A 14,201-nucleotide genomic window follows, 5' to 3' on the forward strand; every position below is an offset into this window, starting at 1 on the left:
CGGATGCAGGCGGTGATGAGGGCGTCAATGAGCCGGACCGTGTCCAGCCTGGCCTGGAACTGTGAGGACACCATGCCCATGAAGATCTGCCCGCTCAGGGCCTGCACACAGTCCTCCCGCTCCACGCCTTCACCGATACCCTCTGAAAACCAGAGAGGCATTCATGACAGGAGGAACACTCGCTGACAATCTATCCTCATGACTGTGGGACTCAGTCGTACCATCGGAGCTCCAGCTGTTCCTGGAGGAGTTGTGTTTGATGGGGGTGGTGAGGGGCAGCTCCAGGCCAGAGAAGAGGCAGGGACCAGGGGCGAGCTCCACACACTTCCCATTCAGCTGGCTGGACAAGGACACGTGCATGGGTTTGTAGGCGAAGGCCGAGCAGTAGCCTGACAGGCAGGCGCGCTGGTAGAAGTCCAGAACCTTCTTTCTGCAACGAGAATGGAGACAAGTTCAAACAATTAATATTTTCTCCTCCTCTCTGGCAGCAAACACAAATCTCCCTCTCGCCCCCAACAGCAAGGCTTTTTATTTATTTTGGATTTTTTAGAGAGGGCGTCACATCACTTCCATCCTGGCTTCAGTCCATAAACTGCCCATGAGGACTGACTTCACTCATCACTTTTAAAGCTCATTCATGAAAGCACCTGCTAGAGGAGATATGTCTCAGAAAACCAGTAACTTCTTTAAAATCACTTTTCATGTTTTATAAATTCCTGTTTTCAAGAGGACATAACTTTTCACGCAGTTTTGTATTTTACTTTATTTATTTGTTTTAATTTTGTTGATTCCAGACTACTTTGAATTGTTTTGGGATTTTATTATCTTCTCTCTATGTATATAAGAGGTATTTATTCACTTATGCATATCTTCTTTCATTAATTTTATCATTTTATCCATTGTAGTTAATCTCAATCAATTCACACTGTTTCTTATATTTATTTGTTTTTATGTCCCTACAGTCCTGAAATTAGAAATCTTTAAATCTTTATTTTATTTTCCATTTGATAAGCGCACTATAGATTTGGTAATAATAATAATAATAATAACAATAATAATGTTAATAGTATAGTATAGTACAGTATAGTATAGTGTAGTATAATATATATAATATATTCTTATTATTTTTATTGTTGTTTTTATTGTCGTATGGGATTATTATTATTATCGTGGGATTCGTCTGTGTGACATCACACACCTGTCTGAGCCTGAGAGGGGATAAATATCGGTCCCGTCCCAGAAGTCGGTGCAGGACTCCAGGATGAGGTCGGCTGAGCCGTGCGAGAGCATCTGCACGTTATCTGCAGCAGCAGGTCATTAGAACAAACATTAGACAACCGTCAAAGAACTAAAAGGGAAGCAGAGGGACTGAAGAAACGCAGACGGTAACTCACTGGAGGAGGAGTCACGAACAAACAAGGAGATGAGGTGGGAAATAGGTGGCTGGCGTTTGGTGAAGTAATGACGGCGGCAGGACATCAGCTCCTTCGTCTTTTCTCCTGATGGCAGCTGGTAAAGAGCCAAGTGGTTCTCCTGTTTGAACAGCTCCCTCGCACCAGGAGTGAACCCTAACACACACACACACACACAATGACACACCAGTTTGAACGTTTGACTAAACACGTTTGCTGTGATGAGCACGAGGTGTCAAATGCACGTGTGAAGGATGGTGAGAACATCCGCTAAGAATCAAGTTTAGACTTTGTGTGTGTACACACACACACGCACACACACATCTAATTCTACAATTATTTTGCTACTAAATGTCTAGCATGAACTTCATGACAGATATGCCTTTAAGTGGTTTGTTCAGCAGCCCTCCCTTGTCCGTTTCCTTCTCTGTGTCTTATTATGTTACTGTGCTGACTGTGCATTAATACATGACGTGTCCACTCCTGCCCTGATCATACAGCAGACTACATATGACGTTCTCAGCTCTAAATTCTGTTGTTTGCTTCCATCCTGAGGTCCCTCCAGGTCCAGATGTCGACCATTACCTCCCATCCGTCTATGACCCTATAATTCACTGGCTCTTCATCCAAAAACCTCGCAGTGTTGAAATACTCCAAAAACATTCTCAGTGGTGATTATCACTTTGGTGTTTTGCTCCATTAAAATTATTTGTATGCACACAACTGTTTTATTTGTTGTCAATGTTGTTACGGCGCAGTTGTACGTAGAATACCACACAATGTTTTAGCTACGAACTAATGCAGGAACCATGGGATGAAATTAAAACATAAAAATCAGAATCAATTGGAAGAAGCCATCTTCTCGTACTTACCTATGAGCCTGGAGAGCTCGCAGAGCCCCCAGGGGACGTAGACCGGCAGCACGGTGCCGTGGCTCTCCTGCAGCGCCAGGTTGGACAAGTGGTCGGAGAAGCGACAGAGCTGCTGGGTGACGCTGGCGTTACAGAGGTTCAGCATGATGTTGAGGCCCAGCGGCTTGAGGGAGGGCAGGTGACACTGCCAGGACAGGTCGTCGAACTGGATGCTGGCTGGATTCTGCTGGTCCTGAGACAGGCTGAGCATCTCCAGGTGGTAGTCGCACACAAAGTCATCTGCCTCCGTCCCTGGGCAGCCAATCACAAAATCCTGGAAAGAGATGGAAAGATACACATTTATACAGATACATGTTACATGTTGATATAATCCTTATAAATACAAGAGTATTCACATAAACATGATTTATTTTGTATTAATTAGTACTGATTATATTATCTTTTATTATTTATTATTAATTCTTTCAGTCTTTATAAATAAGGAGAACATTAAATATGAACAAACAGTAAAGACTTTGGAGTGTCGGAAATACGCGACTATTTGAAATCAGAAAACATCCAGCGGCTGCTGAAAGCTGAGAACAGCCAAGTTACTGTCATTACGGTAACCCCATTTGCTCTTCGCCAGAAGCCAGCAGGTCATTACCGTAATGACAGCAACTTGGATGTGAAGTGCAACTTTCTGGAACCTTCCCCTAGCCCCTCTTTCACAGCAGGTAGAGGAACCGAGTGTAGCTTCTCAGCTTTCAGTGACAAAGTTTTCTGATAATTACGGTACTCCGTGCTGTTCGTATGGGTGTTAAAGTCGTTCTGTTTCACCTGAACATGGTCGTCTTCGCCTCCCTCGGTGTCGCGGCTGAAGCTCACATTGGATCCAGAGTGGTGTTTGGTGCGAGCGTGCGCAGGCTGACACGCGCGCCGCAGACGGAGCGTGTCGGATGAGCGAGCGGTGTCATGTGACGTCTCACTGGGCTCAGGCCCCTCCCCCTGCTGGGTGGACAACTCTGCTGATAGACACAGCAGTGCTTCCGCCTCCTGAGCCTGCGTGGCAACGAGTCACATGATGTTTCATCATCTAAAGAACGACTTCAAAGAGGATCTGCTGTCACCAGTCGCACCGAAATTCAGCACTGAAGCACTCAGAGAGCAAAGACGTACGCCAACACCTGACTAACTCACTGATGGATTGTGACACCTAAATGAAATGGGTGATGGTGTGATTTCTAGGCGTTATATGTTGACTGAGGGAGGAAGCCAGAGCATACACACAGGGAGAACATCCACCTATTCAATCTAGATTTGTTCTTCAGTGGAGCTGTGGTTGGTTTTAACCCTCCCCTTGTCTTCCCGTTTCCTACACAGTGGACCTGCAACATTGATATTGATGCCATCGGGTGCTTTCTATTACAGATAAAGGTGAATTAAAAGTTTCATATTTCGACAATATTGGATATTTTGTGATGTTTGGATTAAGCGCCACTGTGATTTCAGTCATCAACATGACATCAATAGAAGAAGTTGAAATACTCAATGTTTGATGAATCAGAGAAACAACTCGTCACATCCTGACTGGCGATGACTTGAGGACCAAACCAGGGCTGTTCGTCAAGCTTGTATCTGGAAACACACACCTCATCCCTGTCGTCGTCTGCCTCCAATCTGCAGTAGGAGGTGACGGACAGGTCGTCTCTCAGATCGTCCTGGCTGTTGTGAGGCGGTTCTACTCGTCCGCTGAAGAACAGCACGGTCTCTGGACTGGGGTTTGGCCACGAGAGGATTCCCTGCTTGTCCACACAACACAGCACCTACGTGGACACACAGCGGTGGTAGAGTCACAAGGACTGATGCTCAGAAAACACAACACCATGTGCAACGATGTTCACATGTACATGGAACTCAATCGGTAGTTGAACTGAACAGCACAAGAGGGGCGAAGGGAAAATCAATGGAACAGTGAGATATGTTGTGCTGTGATATTCATGGGTTTTCATCCCTCCAATGCAGGATGATATGACACAGATCTAGATACACTGGATACTATACCACACAGGAGGTAGTGTTTCATTTGTCTTCTAGCCTGTACTCTAATTCAGATTCACATCATTTGCACATCACATTGGAGCCGTTAAAGTGGTCACTTGTCTAGCTTCAACTCCACTTGTCCATTGACAGCTGAGACAGAGCTGATTCAGAACTTTGAATCCAGGATCTTGGCCGGTTCATGCTACATGCTACATGCAACCGATCCAGGGTCCGTTTACACACACAAATTTTGTTTCAAATTAAAACCGATCTTCCAACTCACATAAGTTATTTGTTACACCCCTACTGGTATTGTATTGCTTTCACAAATGATCTGTTGTGGCATTTCGGTCTTCCAGTTATTAGATTAAGCAAAGATCCAATCGAATCGATGAAAACTTCAAACATCAAGTCCATCAGACGATACCCCTTTATTTTGAAATTTCACGCCGTTTCTGCCAATCAGAGTCACTCTGCTACAATGATTCAATATAGACACAACTAATGTGATACACGTGACATATTTTTACATGTCAAACCAGGTGGGGAGCTTCATGAGGCAGTTGCTAATGTTAGCATGCTAACGGTAGCGTCAGCGTAGATTCTGCTGTTGCTCAACACATCTGACCAACAGCTGAACCACAACCTGATCAAAACATCATGTCATCTTCCTGGACATGACTTTGTGAATCAAAAAATACTGTTCACTAGACATCAAATATTAACTATATAACTAATAATATTAACAAATATAACTGCAGAACATTTTGGTAGAATATCAATTCAGTGTCGTATCACCATGAAACTGTCAATTCACCTCCCCTACTGGTTTTCAGTGTTTTCTTTCTGGACTTTAAGTGAAAGCGTGTGGATCTTGTTTCTGCAGCAACTGCAACAAGATCAGCATGATTGTCCGCTCACTTTTCCTTTTCTGTCCACTCCGAGAGCGAAAGTCACGTGATACAACACGCCGTCCGATCCCAAAACCCAGGTACTCACCGTGACAGATCCAAGAGTGTGTAAGAGGCTGGAGGTGTAGCAGAGCGTTTGCGACTCGCCCTTCAGCACGCCAACTAGGTGTCTCCACACACATCGGAGCATCTCCTGCACACACACAATTAGACAACGTCTTTCCAATATACAGGGAGATTAAACCTAACTGAGTGCCGTCCAACAGCCCTGTCAATAATTCCATATCCCATTAAGATATTTAGTTTTTGAAGTGAACTTTGTCCAAACCATTAATTTGATCCAGGTGGACGTCAGACAAATTTGCTTGGTGACTGAGCTAGAAATCAAAAAGAGAAGCTTTAGTAGTTCATAAGAACGCACTAGGTGACAATCATGCACTCTGATTATTACCAATGAATCCATGATGAATAAGTAGGGGGTTGTGTGTGTGTATGTGTGTGTGTGTGTGTCATTTACAGTTACACCTCTTGACGCCCTCTCTTTGCCCTCCTCTTTAGGCAGCGTTCAAACGATAATCTTCTTGGGATTTGCAATTTCAAATGAATCTATTTTTAGGTTTTAATCTAGTAATTTATTGGTCTGAGTCATTGTTTTCATTTTCAGAGACCGTCTGACTAATTACCGGAAATAATTCTCAATAATGTCTCAAGCCTAAATCAGAAAACGTTAGGCCAGATTTCTTCCTGTAGTTTTACTTGTTTTTCATCACACACAGTGTGAATAAAAAGATATTTTGCATTTTATCTGGTCAACTTCAATAGTTTCAATAGTAAATATACACCCAGTTCTGACCCAATTCTGCAACATATTCCCCAAAACGGAGAGAACAGAATACTTTCGGTCCAGAAATGTGTCCAAATAATGAAATAGTGACATGATTTGACAGAACTAAAGCAGCATCCAGGATTGTGTGACAATGTGAGAAAATGATACAGGTGTTTAAAATCAATGTTCTTCCAAGAAAGATGAGAAGAATATTTCTCCCTCTGGTTCACAAATATCGACCAGCTACTGCAGCACATGTGCTCAGGATAATTGGAGCAAGATGTCCAGAAGCACTGTCACACTTGCACTCACATTAACTAGTGTTTCAAATCTTATTTTGAAAAACAGGGATGCTGTGGGCTCCTGACCAAATAAAAGTGCTGGCCCATCCTGAGTCAGCAGTTTTAGAAAGGAGGAATGAAAATGTATATAAACGACCTAGGTCCACATTTATTTAATATGCTTTTATTTTGAAGAGTATTTGGAGAGTTTTGGGATGTCCCGCCTTTCTGTCCCTGCTGCTTTACTCTGCTCCTGCCTCTCTCTCTCGCCTGTCCCTTTCGCCTCTGTCACTGCTTGTGTGAATGTTGGGTTTCTCTGAGAACAGTTCAGACACTGAGCCCCATGAGAAGACGCTGTTGTGAATTGGTGCGTTACAAATAAAATCTGACTTGACTGATTTCCGCCGTGCTTGGGATTTCTTATTACAGTATATTCAACTCATAGTCGTCTTGGTGGCCTGGGATATTTCTGAGTGGAGTCTGCATGCTCATCCCAGGGGCTGTGTTACTCCTGTTTGCCCTGTGATGAGCTGTAAACGGAGCATGTGGGAGATGACGAGCGAACATATTGGTCTGAAGCCGAGGGGCAGAGAAAGACAGAGGTCAATCCACCGGTCACGACACCGCTGATTTCCCACGGTTTCAAGGAAATGATTTGACTGTCAAGGAGCTGAGAGGTCATGGGAACAGTATTTATATCTACAAAGGGGGAACATGATCTTAAAGCAAGAGTAGTTGAGATGATGCACTCTGCACTTGAAGTACTTCACCTTTCTTATTAATGAATACTAATTACTATTCAATAATTATTATTTTAAAATATAATCATAGCAAGGCTTTTTCTATTGGCTATTTCTTATATATATTTTTTCATTATGTGACTGTTTCAGCATTTTTTAATGTTTAATGTTACATTGCAGTAAAATGACAATTCAACTCAGCAGGTTAAAGACAATGGACAACTTTACATCCTGCTCAGACAAGATGTATAAAGTGATAATCTGGAGATGAGAAGTGATCAAAACCAGAGCCAGGGAGAAAACACCAGGTTGTGCACGATAGATTTCAAAACTGAAAGTGAAGCAAAGCGCTAAAATCAAACTAAAGAAAAACGGTGAGCACATGGAGAATCGGTGAGGTGGTCCGTGATGACAGCTATGTACGGGGAGGGGTTCCACAGAGGGAGTTGCACAGGGCGAAGTCGGACAGCGAGTGAGCACAGGCAGGTTCGGGTGAAGTTTGGAGCCAAGCAGGGGGAGGAGAGAGAGGGAGCGAGAGGTTATACCTGGGAGGAAACCACTTCGGTGTAGCTGCTTAGAGTGTCCTCAGAGAACTTAGCAAGCTGGGGCAAGAGAAGATACTAGTTAAAAGCCAGAGGGAGGCTTCGGCCGCATCTCCACTCTGCATGTGTGTGTGTGAATGAGACAAATGAATTAACCCTTTGACTTTGAAGGTACTCTGGAGTACCTTAACCAGAAAACAACCAGCAATTCCTGAAAGCTGAGAAGTTGCACACAGCCCAGTTGCTGTCATTACTGTAATCCAATTTGCCCTATTGCGTTTTCAGATCGTGTAAATAGTCGAGTAATCCAGGTACTCTAAAAGTGAGATATCGCCGGCGATAGCCTCGGAGTTTAAACCAACACCGTCATACAAAATCATGAAACTGGTTAAAGATGTGCAGTCCAGAAGCATTTGAACAGACTTTACGGATAATTCAAAAACAGGACTGAATCCAAATTGCAGTCTGTCTCTGTTTTAAGAAGACTGAATTCCTGGTTACACATTCTGGAACTCTACAGTTTTAAGTAAACACTCAGCTGCTAGCTCAGCTAACAAGAGCATGTTCAGAATCACAATCAAATCCATTTTTTTACACTCTACTCTATATCCATTTAAACCTGAGAAGCTTTAGACACAAGTCATAACTAATATCTGACAGTGTGTGTGTGTGTGTGTGTTTTCCTCACCAGACCAGCTGGTGATGTGCGACTGAACTCAGCAAGGACTCGGGCCTCTCCGAACACGTTCACCAGCACCCACATGACAGGAAACAGCAGGGGTAAGATAGGCAGGACACCCATCAGCTGCAAGTACAAGTGCAAACTTTGAAATTATTATTATCATCATTTATTTCTTTATTAAAGACTGAAAAGTAGGTCCTTCTTACAATAAAAATAGACATTTTAATATTATACAAAAACAAAACAAAACAATCGGTTATATGACTGAGGAAACAGATATTTAGCTGCACATCCACTGAGTTTTAAGGAGGTGAATACATCAGGTTGATTATTAGCAGCAACTGAAGCGTGCCGAGCTATTCCTGGGTTCTTTACAGAAGAACATAAATTCATCAGATACGCATTTTTACCTGAAGCTGAAAGAAGTTGTAGCAGGCCGGAGTGAGGCTGGGCGCATCACAGAAGTACCGCACACTGTTTACAAGCAGGAACGCCACCTATGGGCCAAGACGGTAACAACTCCATTAATGCAGTTTCTAGTGGAAGACGAACAGAAGCCACAGTAACATGTGGGACCTGCTCACCAGCACAACAGGACAGACGAGCTTGGTGATTACAGACTGCACCGTGAACCTCTCATTGTCCAGCACTGTGATTGGCCGAGAGAGCGCCAACTCCAAGCTATTTCTGTGGACAAAAGGAGGAGGGGGTTGTAAAGTTCTCTTTTTGAACATTCAGAATTAAGTCAATGTTGTTTTTATTTTTGTAACATATGAACAATGCAGATTTAAATCTTCACTTTTAGTTTTATTTTTTATTGACATTTTATTGAACAATGCAGTTTCTTGTTCGAACAAGAAAATCACTTTGGTTTTGACCATGGTTTGATGAAACCTGGGTTTTTGTTCTTACAATTTAGGATATTTAGGATTTGTTGCATATTCTTAACAGAAGCTACAAAAAGGCTCCAGTGCCTCATCAATAAATTAAATCAGTCTTAAAACTTTACTGACTCTCCACAAATGTAATCCCCCGCAACAACGACGTCTCCTGTATGCATGTGACGGTAGTGTAGCTCCCATAGCTAGCATCACCGTCTGTCAACAAGCTATTTGCGAGGACCCACACATTTCATAGGCCTCCTCACAGCACCTGTTCAACACCAACCTCCAACGTTGTCTGTGTGTGACCTATGACCCTGTCCTGGGATCATCAATTAACCATCCCAACAGGTGTGAATCACTTTCCCACCTGACTGTGTCTAACACTGGAGTCCGGACCACTCTGAAGAAACGATGCTGCTGGGGGCTCTGGGGTCCTCTCTTCTCATTGGACCGGGGGGAAGGAGTAGGGGAGAACGGGGGGAATAAATCTCCTGGCTCCAGAACAATGTGCTCATCGTCCTGAACAAGAAACAACATTGAAAAGCTCCAAGTCGTTTCTGTCAAAATTGAAACTCTTTGGAATGGCGTCACATCAAAACAAAGTGAAAGCACGTGTTTCTGTGTGGTTTTAATTTGAAAGGACAGACAGACAGTTACAGACACTTTACACTGTTGGTGCGCTGACAACTTGAGAGCTAGCAGGCAGACCCACCTTAATCCCTCGGAGGGATGCGAAGGCTTCCTGTCCAGGCCTTAGAGCAACAATGTCTCCTTCCACCAGCAGGCTCACGGGCAGGTTAACCATCTGGGAGTCGCGGTACGTCCAGTGAAGAGACCACGACGGGGACGACGGCGTGTACAGATCAGGGTACAGAGACGGTGGCCACCGCACTTCACCCTCCCAGCCCGACAGATGGTCTACAGGAGGGAAGAGAGCAACAGGAAACGTCAGCCAGAGTTCAAAAAACGTCCATATCCACAGATCCAATAATATGTCACAACCCTGAGCAGGTAATACCGGTGTCAGTTGGGTTTTATGACAAAGTGTATAGGACTGGTTCAGGGCGGCCTTGGACCAGCCCTGAGTGGTCCTAACCCAGTAGAACAATTTATTACATCCATCCTTTTCATAAAATCAACATTCAAAAACAGTGAGCTATTTCTGAGGTCATAACAGGAAAACACACATCTCCTTGTACAAGACGAAAGCAGTTTGACTCACCACTGAGCTGTGTGATGATGCTCTTCAGCCGGCGGACCATCTCACTCCTCTTCAGCTTCTCCTGACGTCCTACGAGCAGCAGGTTGAGCAAGAAGAGGAGAAAAAGCGCCGTGGCGTTCATCATCTCGATGCCAGAACTGTCGAGGTGAAGGAGAGAAGAAGGAAATATTAAATTATTGATACTGGAAATCCAACAGGATTTCTTCATCATACCTGCCCCTTGGCTGGCTGCCATGGCAACAGAAGAGTCCAAGCACCACCATCAGTGTGAGGGCTGCTCCCGGCCAATGGAGGCAGGAGTGACGGTTGTTCTGGTGGAGGAAACTATTGACCCACTGTTCCTTTGAAAGCACCAGACAAGAGCCGTGTGAGGACAGCGAGTGCAGCATGGATGAGACGCCCTTCGCTGGGAGTAAACGGAGACGTGTACCTGTGCGGGCAGTCGGCGCTGGGCTGCCTTCTGGTGCTGCTCCAGCAGGGTGCTGAGCTGGTCCTGCAGCTTCTGCAGGGCCTGGCCTGTGGAGAGGCCCAGGGACACAGCATCCTCTTCCTGCAAACATCCAAAGGTTCTTCTTGACGTCACGTCTTACTTCCATGTCTGCCATTCCAAGGCCTCCACGCAGTTCAGAAAGAAACTCACATCCAGTGAAGTCAGATCTGATTTGCACAACACCAATTCACAGCAACAGCTTTCCCGTGACATTTACAGAGTGACTATTGGAACAGAAAGCCAACATTCATATGAGAATTCAGAGAATTACCAACCACAACAGAAATGTGACAGATGTGACACTGTGATGCCCTGTTGACACATACAGTATATGAAGTAGAGGTGTACCAGTGTTTCCCCTACTATTATATTACTGGGGTCCATAGGTTCCATATCGTATCGCTCATGGCAATCCCAGGATTTTTTTTTGATATGACGATATGACGAAAATCTGTGATAAGCGGTCACGATAAGTCTATTATTACTATTACACAACACACAAAACACTATTTCCACTGTGTTAATGTGTGTTCATCAGAACATTAATCTGTACATACTGTCAGTATCAGTATGAACAATGTCATTGTCATTTGTTTTTGCAGGGAGGGGGGCACAAATCACACGTTCACCCAGGGAACATGGAAGCTGGAAGTAGTACTGACAACTCATGGAAAATGATGACTGCGTGAGGTGACAGCTCTGGCCTTTGTAGCTCATTTGACAAGACCATTGCAGTGCACAAAACTGAGGATAGTGAATTATAAATAAGTTCTACAGTAACTTATTTGCAAACTGTGTAATTATTACACTGTGTCCACAGCAACACATGCACCCCAGTATACAAATCAACTTTTCTTTTCATGTTCACTGTGTGACTGTGAGGTTGGTGACTCTGCACTTTGCAGATCTGCCAAAACCCTCAGAGGCTTTAAGAAAGAATTGCTTCTACTTTTGCTCTTGCACTCTGCACTGGAATCTGTATTCTACTTTGTACTTTCTTTTACTGATCTGAAATTACAGATACCATCTCATGAAATAAGTTTCCTTCATAGGGTGGCTGGAGTGAGAGTCAGTCTGTGATTAGTTGGATTTATGTCAGCGTCTGGTCCAGATCACTCCACACTGAAGGTTTCTTGTTTCCAGTTATCACTGTTTTCTTTGTTTACTTGAAGCAATAGCGACTGACAGTGAGTGGATCTTGTTTCCACCGCAAAACCAACAAGATTGCACAGAACTTCCATCTTTGTGTTAGTTTGGCCAGAAAAGATGGATTCCACTGCAGTAATGTATCGACACTCTGACAAACACGTGTGCAGTACTTTAATCACACGTCCTTCTTTCTTTTCTTGTTTATTCCTTTTGATTATGTAAACAGACCAAAAAACAGACCCACTAACTAGCACATCCATAACACGCAGGTGAAGTAAGACTTATTCATCTACAGCCCTTTTCTAACTGAAATATATACATATTAAGAGCATTTGTGCCACAATAACAGTTTTTTCACATGACGGAATGTGATGATGAAGTCGTTTTTAAAAAAGGTGGATATCCAATATCCTGTCATCACAATATTAAAACATCATTATATGTCCATTCTGATCTTTGTCAAGGAATTTTATTTAGCCATTTAACTCTTTTAAAGTCTCCAAGTGACAACTTTTGAATAAAGATGTATAACTGCATATCATTACTTAAAGATTCTGAGGAATGTGGCAGGTCATGCTGTGAGTCCCTGTGAGTCCCTGTGAGTTCCACAGACCCTGATCAGTCCCGTAAACAAGCCTCCACCTCCAGGGACGGACGGGCGGAGCGCAGCCGCATCCCGGCAACCAAACAAACTCACCTGCTTCTTATCCTGCGGCTCCATGGCGACTACAACCACTCCACATGCTCTGCTCCTCGCCAGCCAACGCCACCTGCCAGGGCCCCGTCAGCGCCACTCTGTACTTTCCAAAGCAGGACGCTGCACACTTGAGGCTTACGGGGGCGGTGGGGGGTTGATGTCGGCCCGCCTCCTGTGGAGGATGCAGATGAAGCCGCTCTGATAGAGTGGGAGGAAGATGGAGATCGCAGGGGGGTGCAGCCTCGGTCCTCCACCTGGCAACACCTCCTGCTTGAACCCCCTCTGCCAGCGTGACAGGAAGCACGTCCACACCTGGAACGACCAAAATCTTATAAATCTTATTTCCATTGCATAAAGAGCATGTGAAATGAACATATTATTAAAGGTACATAAATGGCGAAAAATATTTGACGTATTTATTCTATTCATGTTTAATCCTATTCAGCCTTTTATAGGGCGACAAACCCATTCCATCCCTTCCACACCCATCTACTCTTCTGAGAGGTTCATCATCCAAAGTCCTCATCGAATGACCGGCTCCCTGTTGTTCAACACATCCAGTTCAAAGTCCCTCTCGTCAGCCTTCAAGCCCCACACAACCAGGGCCCATCCATCCTCACCCAGCATCTCCACTGCCACCCCCCACCCCCCATAGTGTTAGCTTGAGGACCGCAGTGATGAACGGTGCAGGGGCGACAGCCCGAGTATAATAGCTCTATTGAAAAGTTGACCAAGGTACTGAAACTACTGACACCAGCTCTGACCACATAAGCAGCTTCCTCTGGCACAAAAACCCCTCCAAACCTCCGAGTCAGCACTCTCCATTGGCAAAGTGTTGAATGTGAGCGCAGCCAAACAGAGGAGACACGAGCCAGGCAGGCTGAAAGGTGAGAGGATGAAACCGAATCTAGAGAACGTTCAGGATCAAACCCCGACACAGAGGGTTAGTGTACGATGGAGGGAATTTCTTATCACTCATCGTGCTGGAAGCAAGTGTACATATACTGTGGCAATTCTGTCCATTCCTAAACCTAGACAATTACAATTTATTTGTTCCATTTGAATTCTAATATCAATTTCCTACTGACCTTTTACCCCCTTTCCACTATACGGTTCCAGCAATATTCAACTCAAGCTGAGCCAATACAAACATCTACAAACTGCCTGACACAAATTGGTCACACTGAAGAGAGAGAGAGAGACGTCCAAAGCCTTCACTATCTCCTCCATGTCTTCCATTGTTCATGTCAGGGGTGCCCACACCAGTCCTCGAGAGCTGAGCTGCCTATCCTTCAGGTTTTAGATGTCACCCTGCTTCTACACACCTGGGGCCTGATGTATTAACAATTGCGTGGACTTCCTACTAGAGCTTGGCGTACGCCCAAATCCAGAAAAAGGCGTACGAACAAAAAAATCCTGATGTATGAAACTGAGCGTACCCAAGAATCCAAGCACATTTCGTTTATACATC

The 14,201-nt window shown here is 44.3% G+C and overlaps 1 protein-coding gene across 1 annotated transcript; it reads right to left on the reverse strand.

The window, feature by feature from the left end:
• Positions 1 to 7: 7 nt before the first annotated feature.
• LOC144739724 (transmembrane protein 94-like) lies at positions 8 to 12,754 on the reverse strand (the record flags this gene model as incomplete). Its single annotated transcript, XM_078622642.1, has 18 exons — positions 12,731 to 12,754; positions 10,825 to 10,944; positions 10,608 to 10,735; positions 10,395 to 10,531; positions 9,885 to 10,090; positions 9,540 to 9,691; positions 8,873 to 8,975; positions 8,699 to 8,785; positions 8,295 to 8,411; positions 7,610 to 7,666; positions 5,306 to 5,410; positions 3,916 to 4,089; positions 3,104 to 3,325; positions 2,285 to 2,597; positions 1,395 to 1,568; positions 1,199 to 1,301; positions 222 to 430; positions 8 to 142 (listed from the first exon to the last, which is right to left on the reverse strand). Coding segments are annotated over exons 1-18 (2,566 nt in total), but the record flags the coding sequence as incomplete, so codon positions are not given.
• Positions 12,755 to 14,201: the final 1,447 nt, after the last annotated feature.

The sequence above is a fragment of the Lampetra planeri genome, unplaced genomic scaffold (genome assembly GCF_965212315.1).
Source record: "Lampetra planeri unplaced genomic scaffold, kcLamPlan1.2.h2 scaffold_1679, whole genome shotgun sequence".
Lineage (NCBI taxonomy): Eukaryota > Metazoa > Chordata > Hyperoartia > Petromyzontiformes > Petromyzontidae > Lampetra > Lampetra planeri.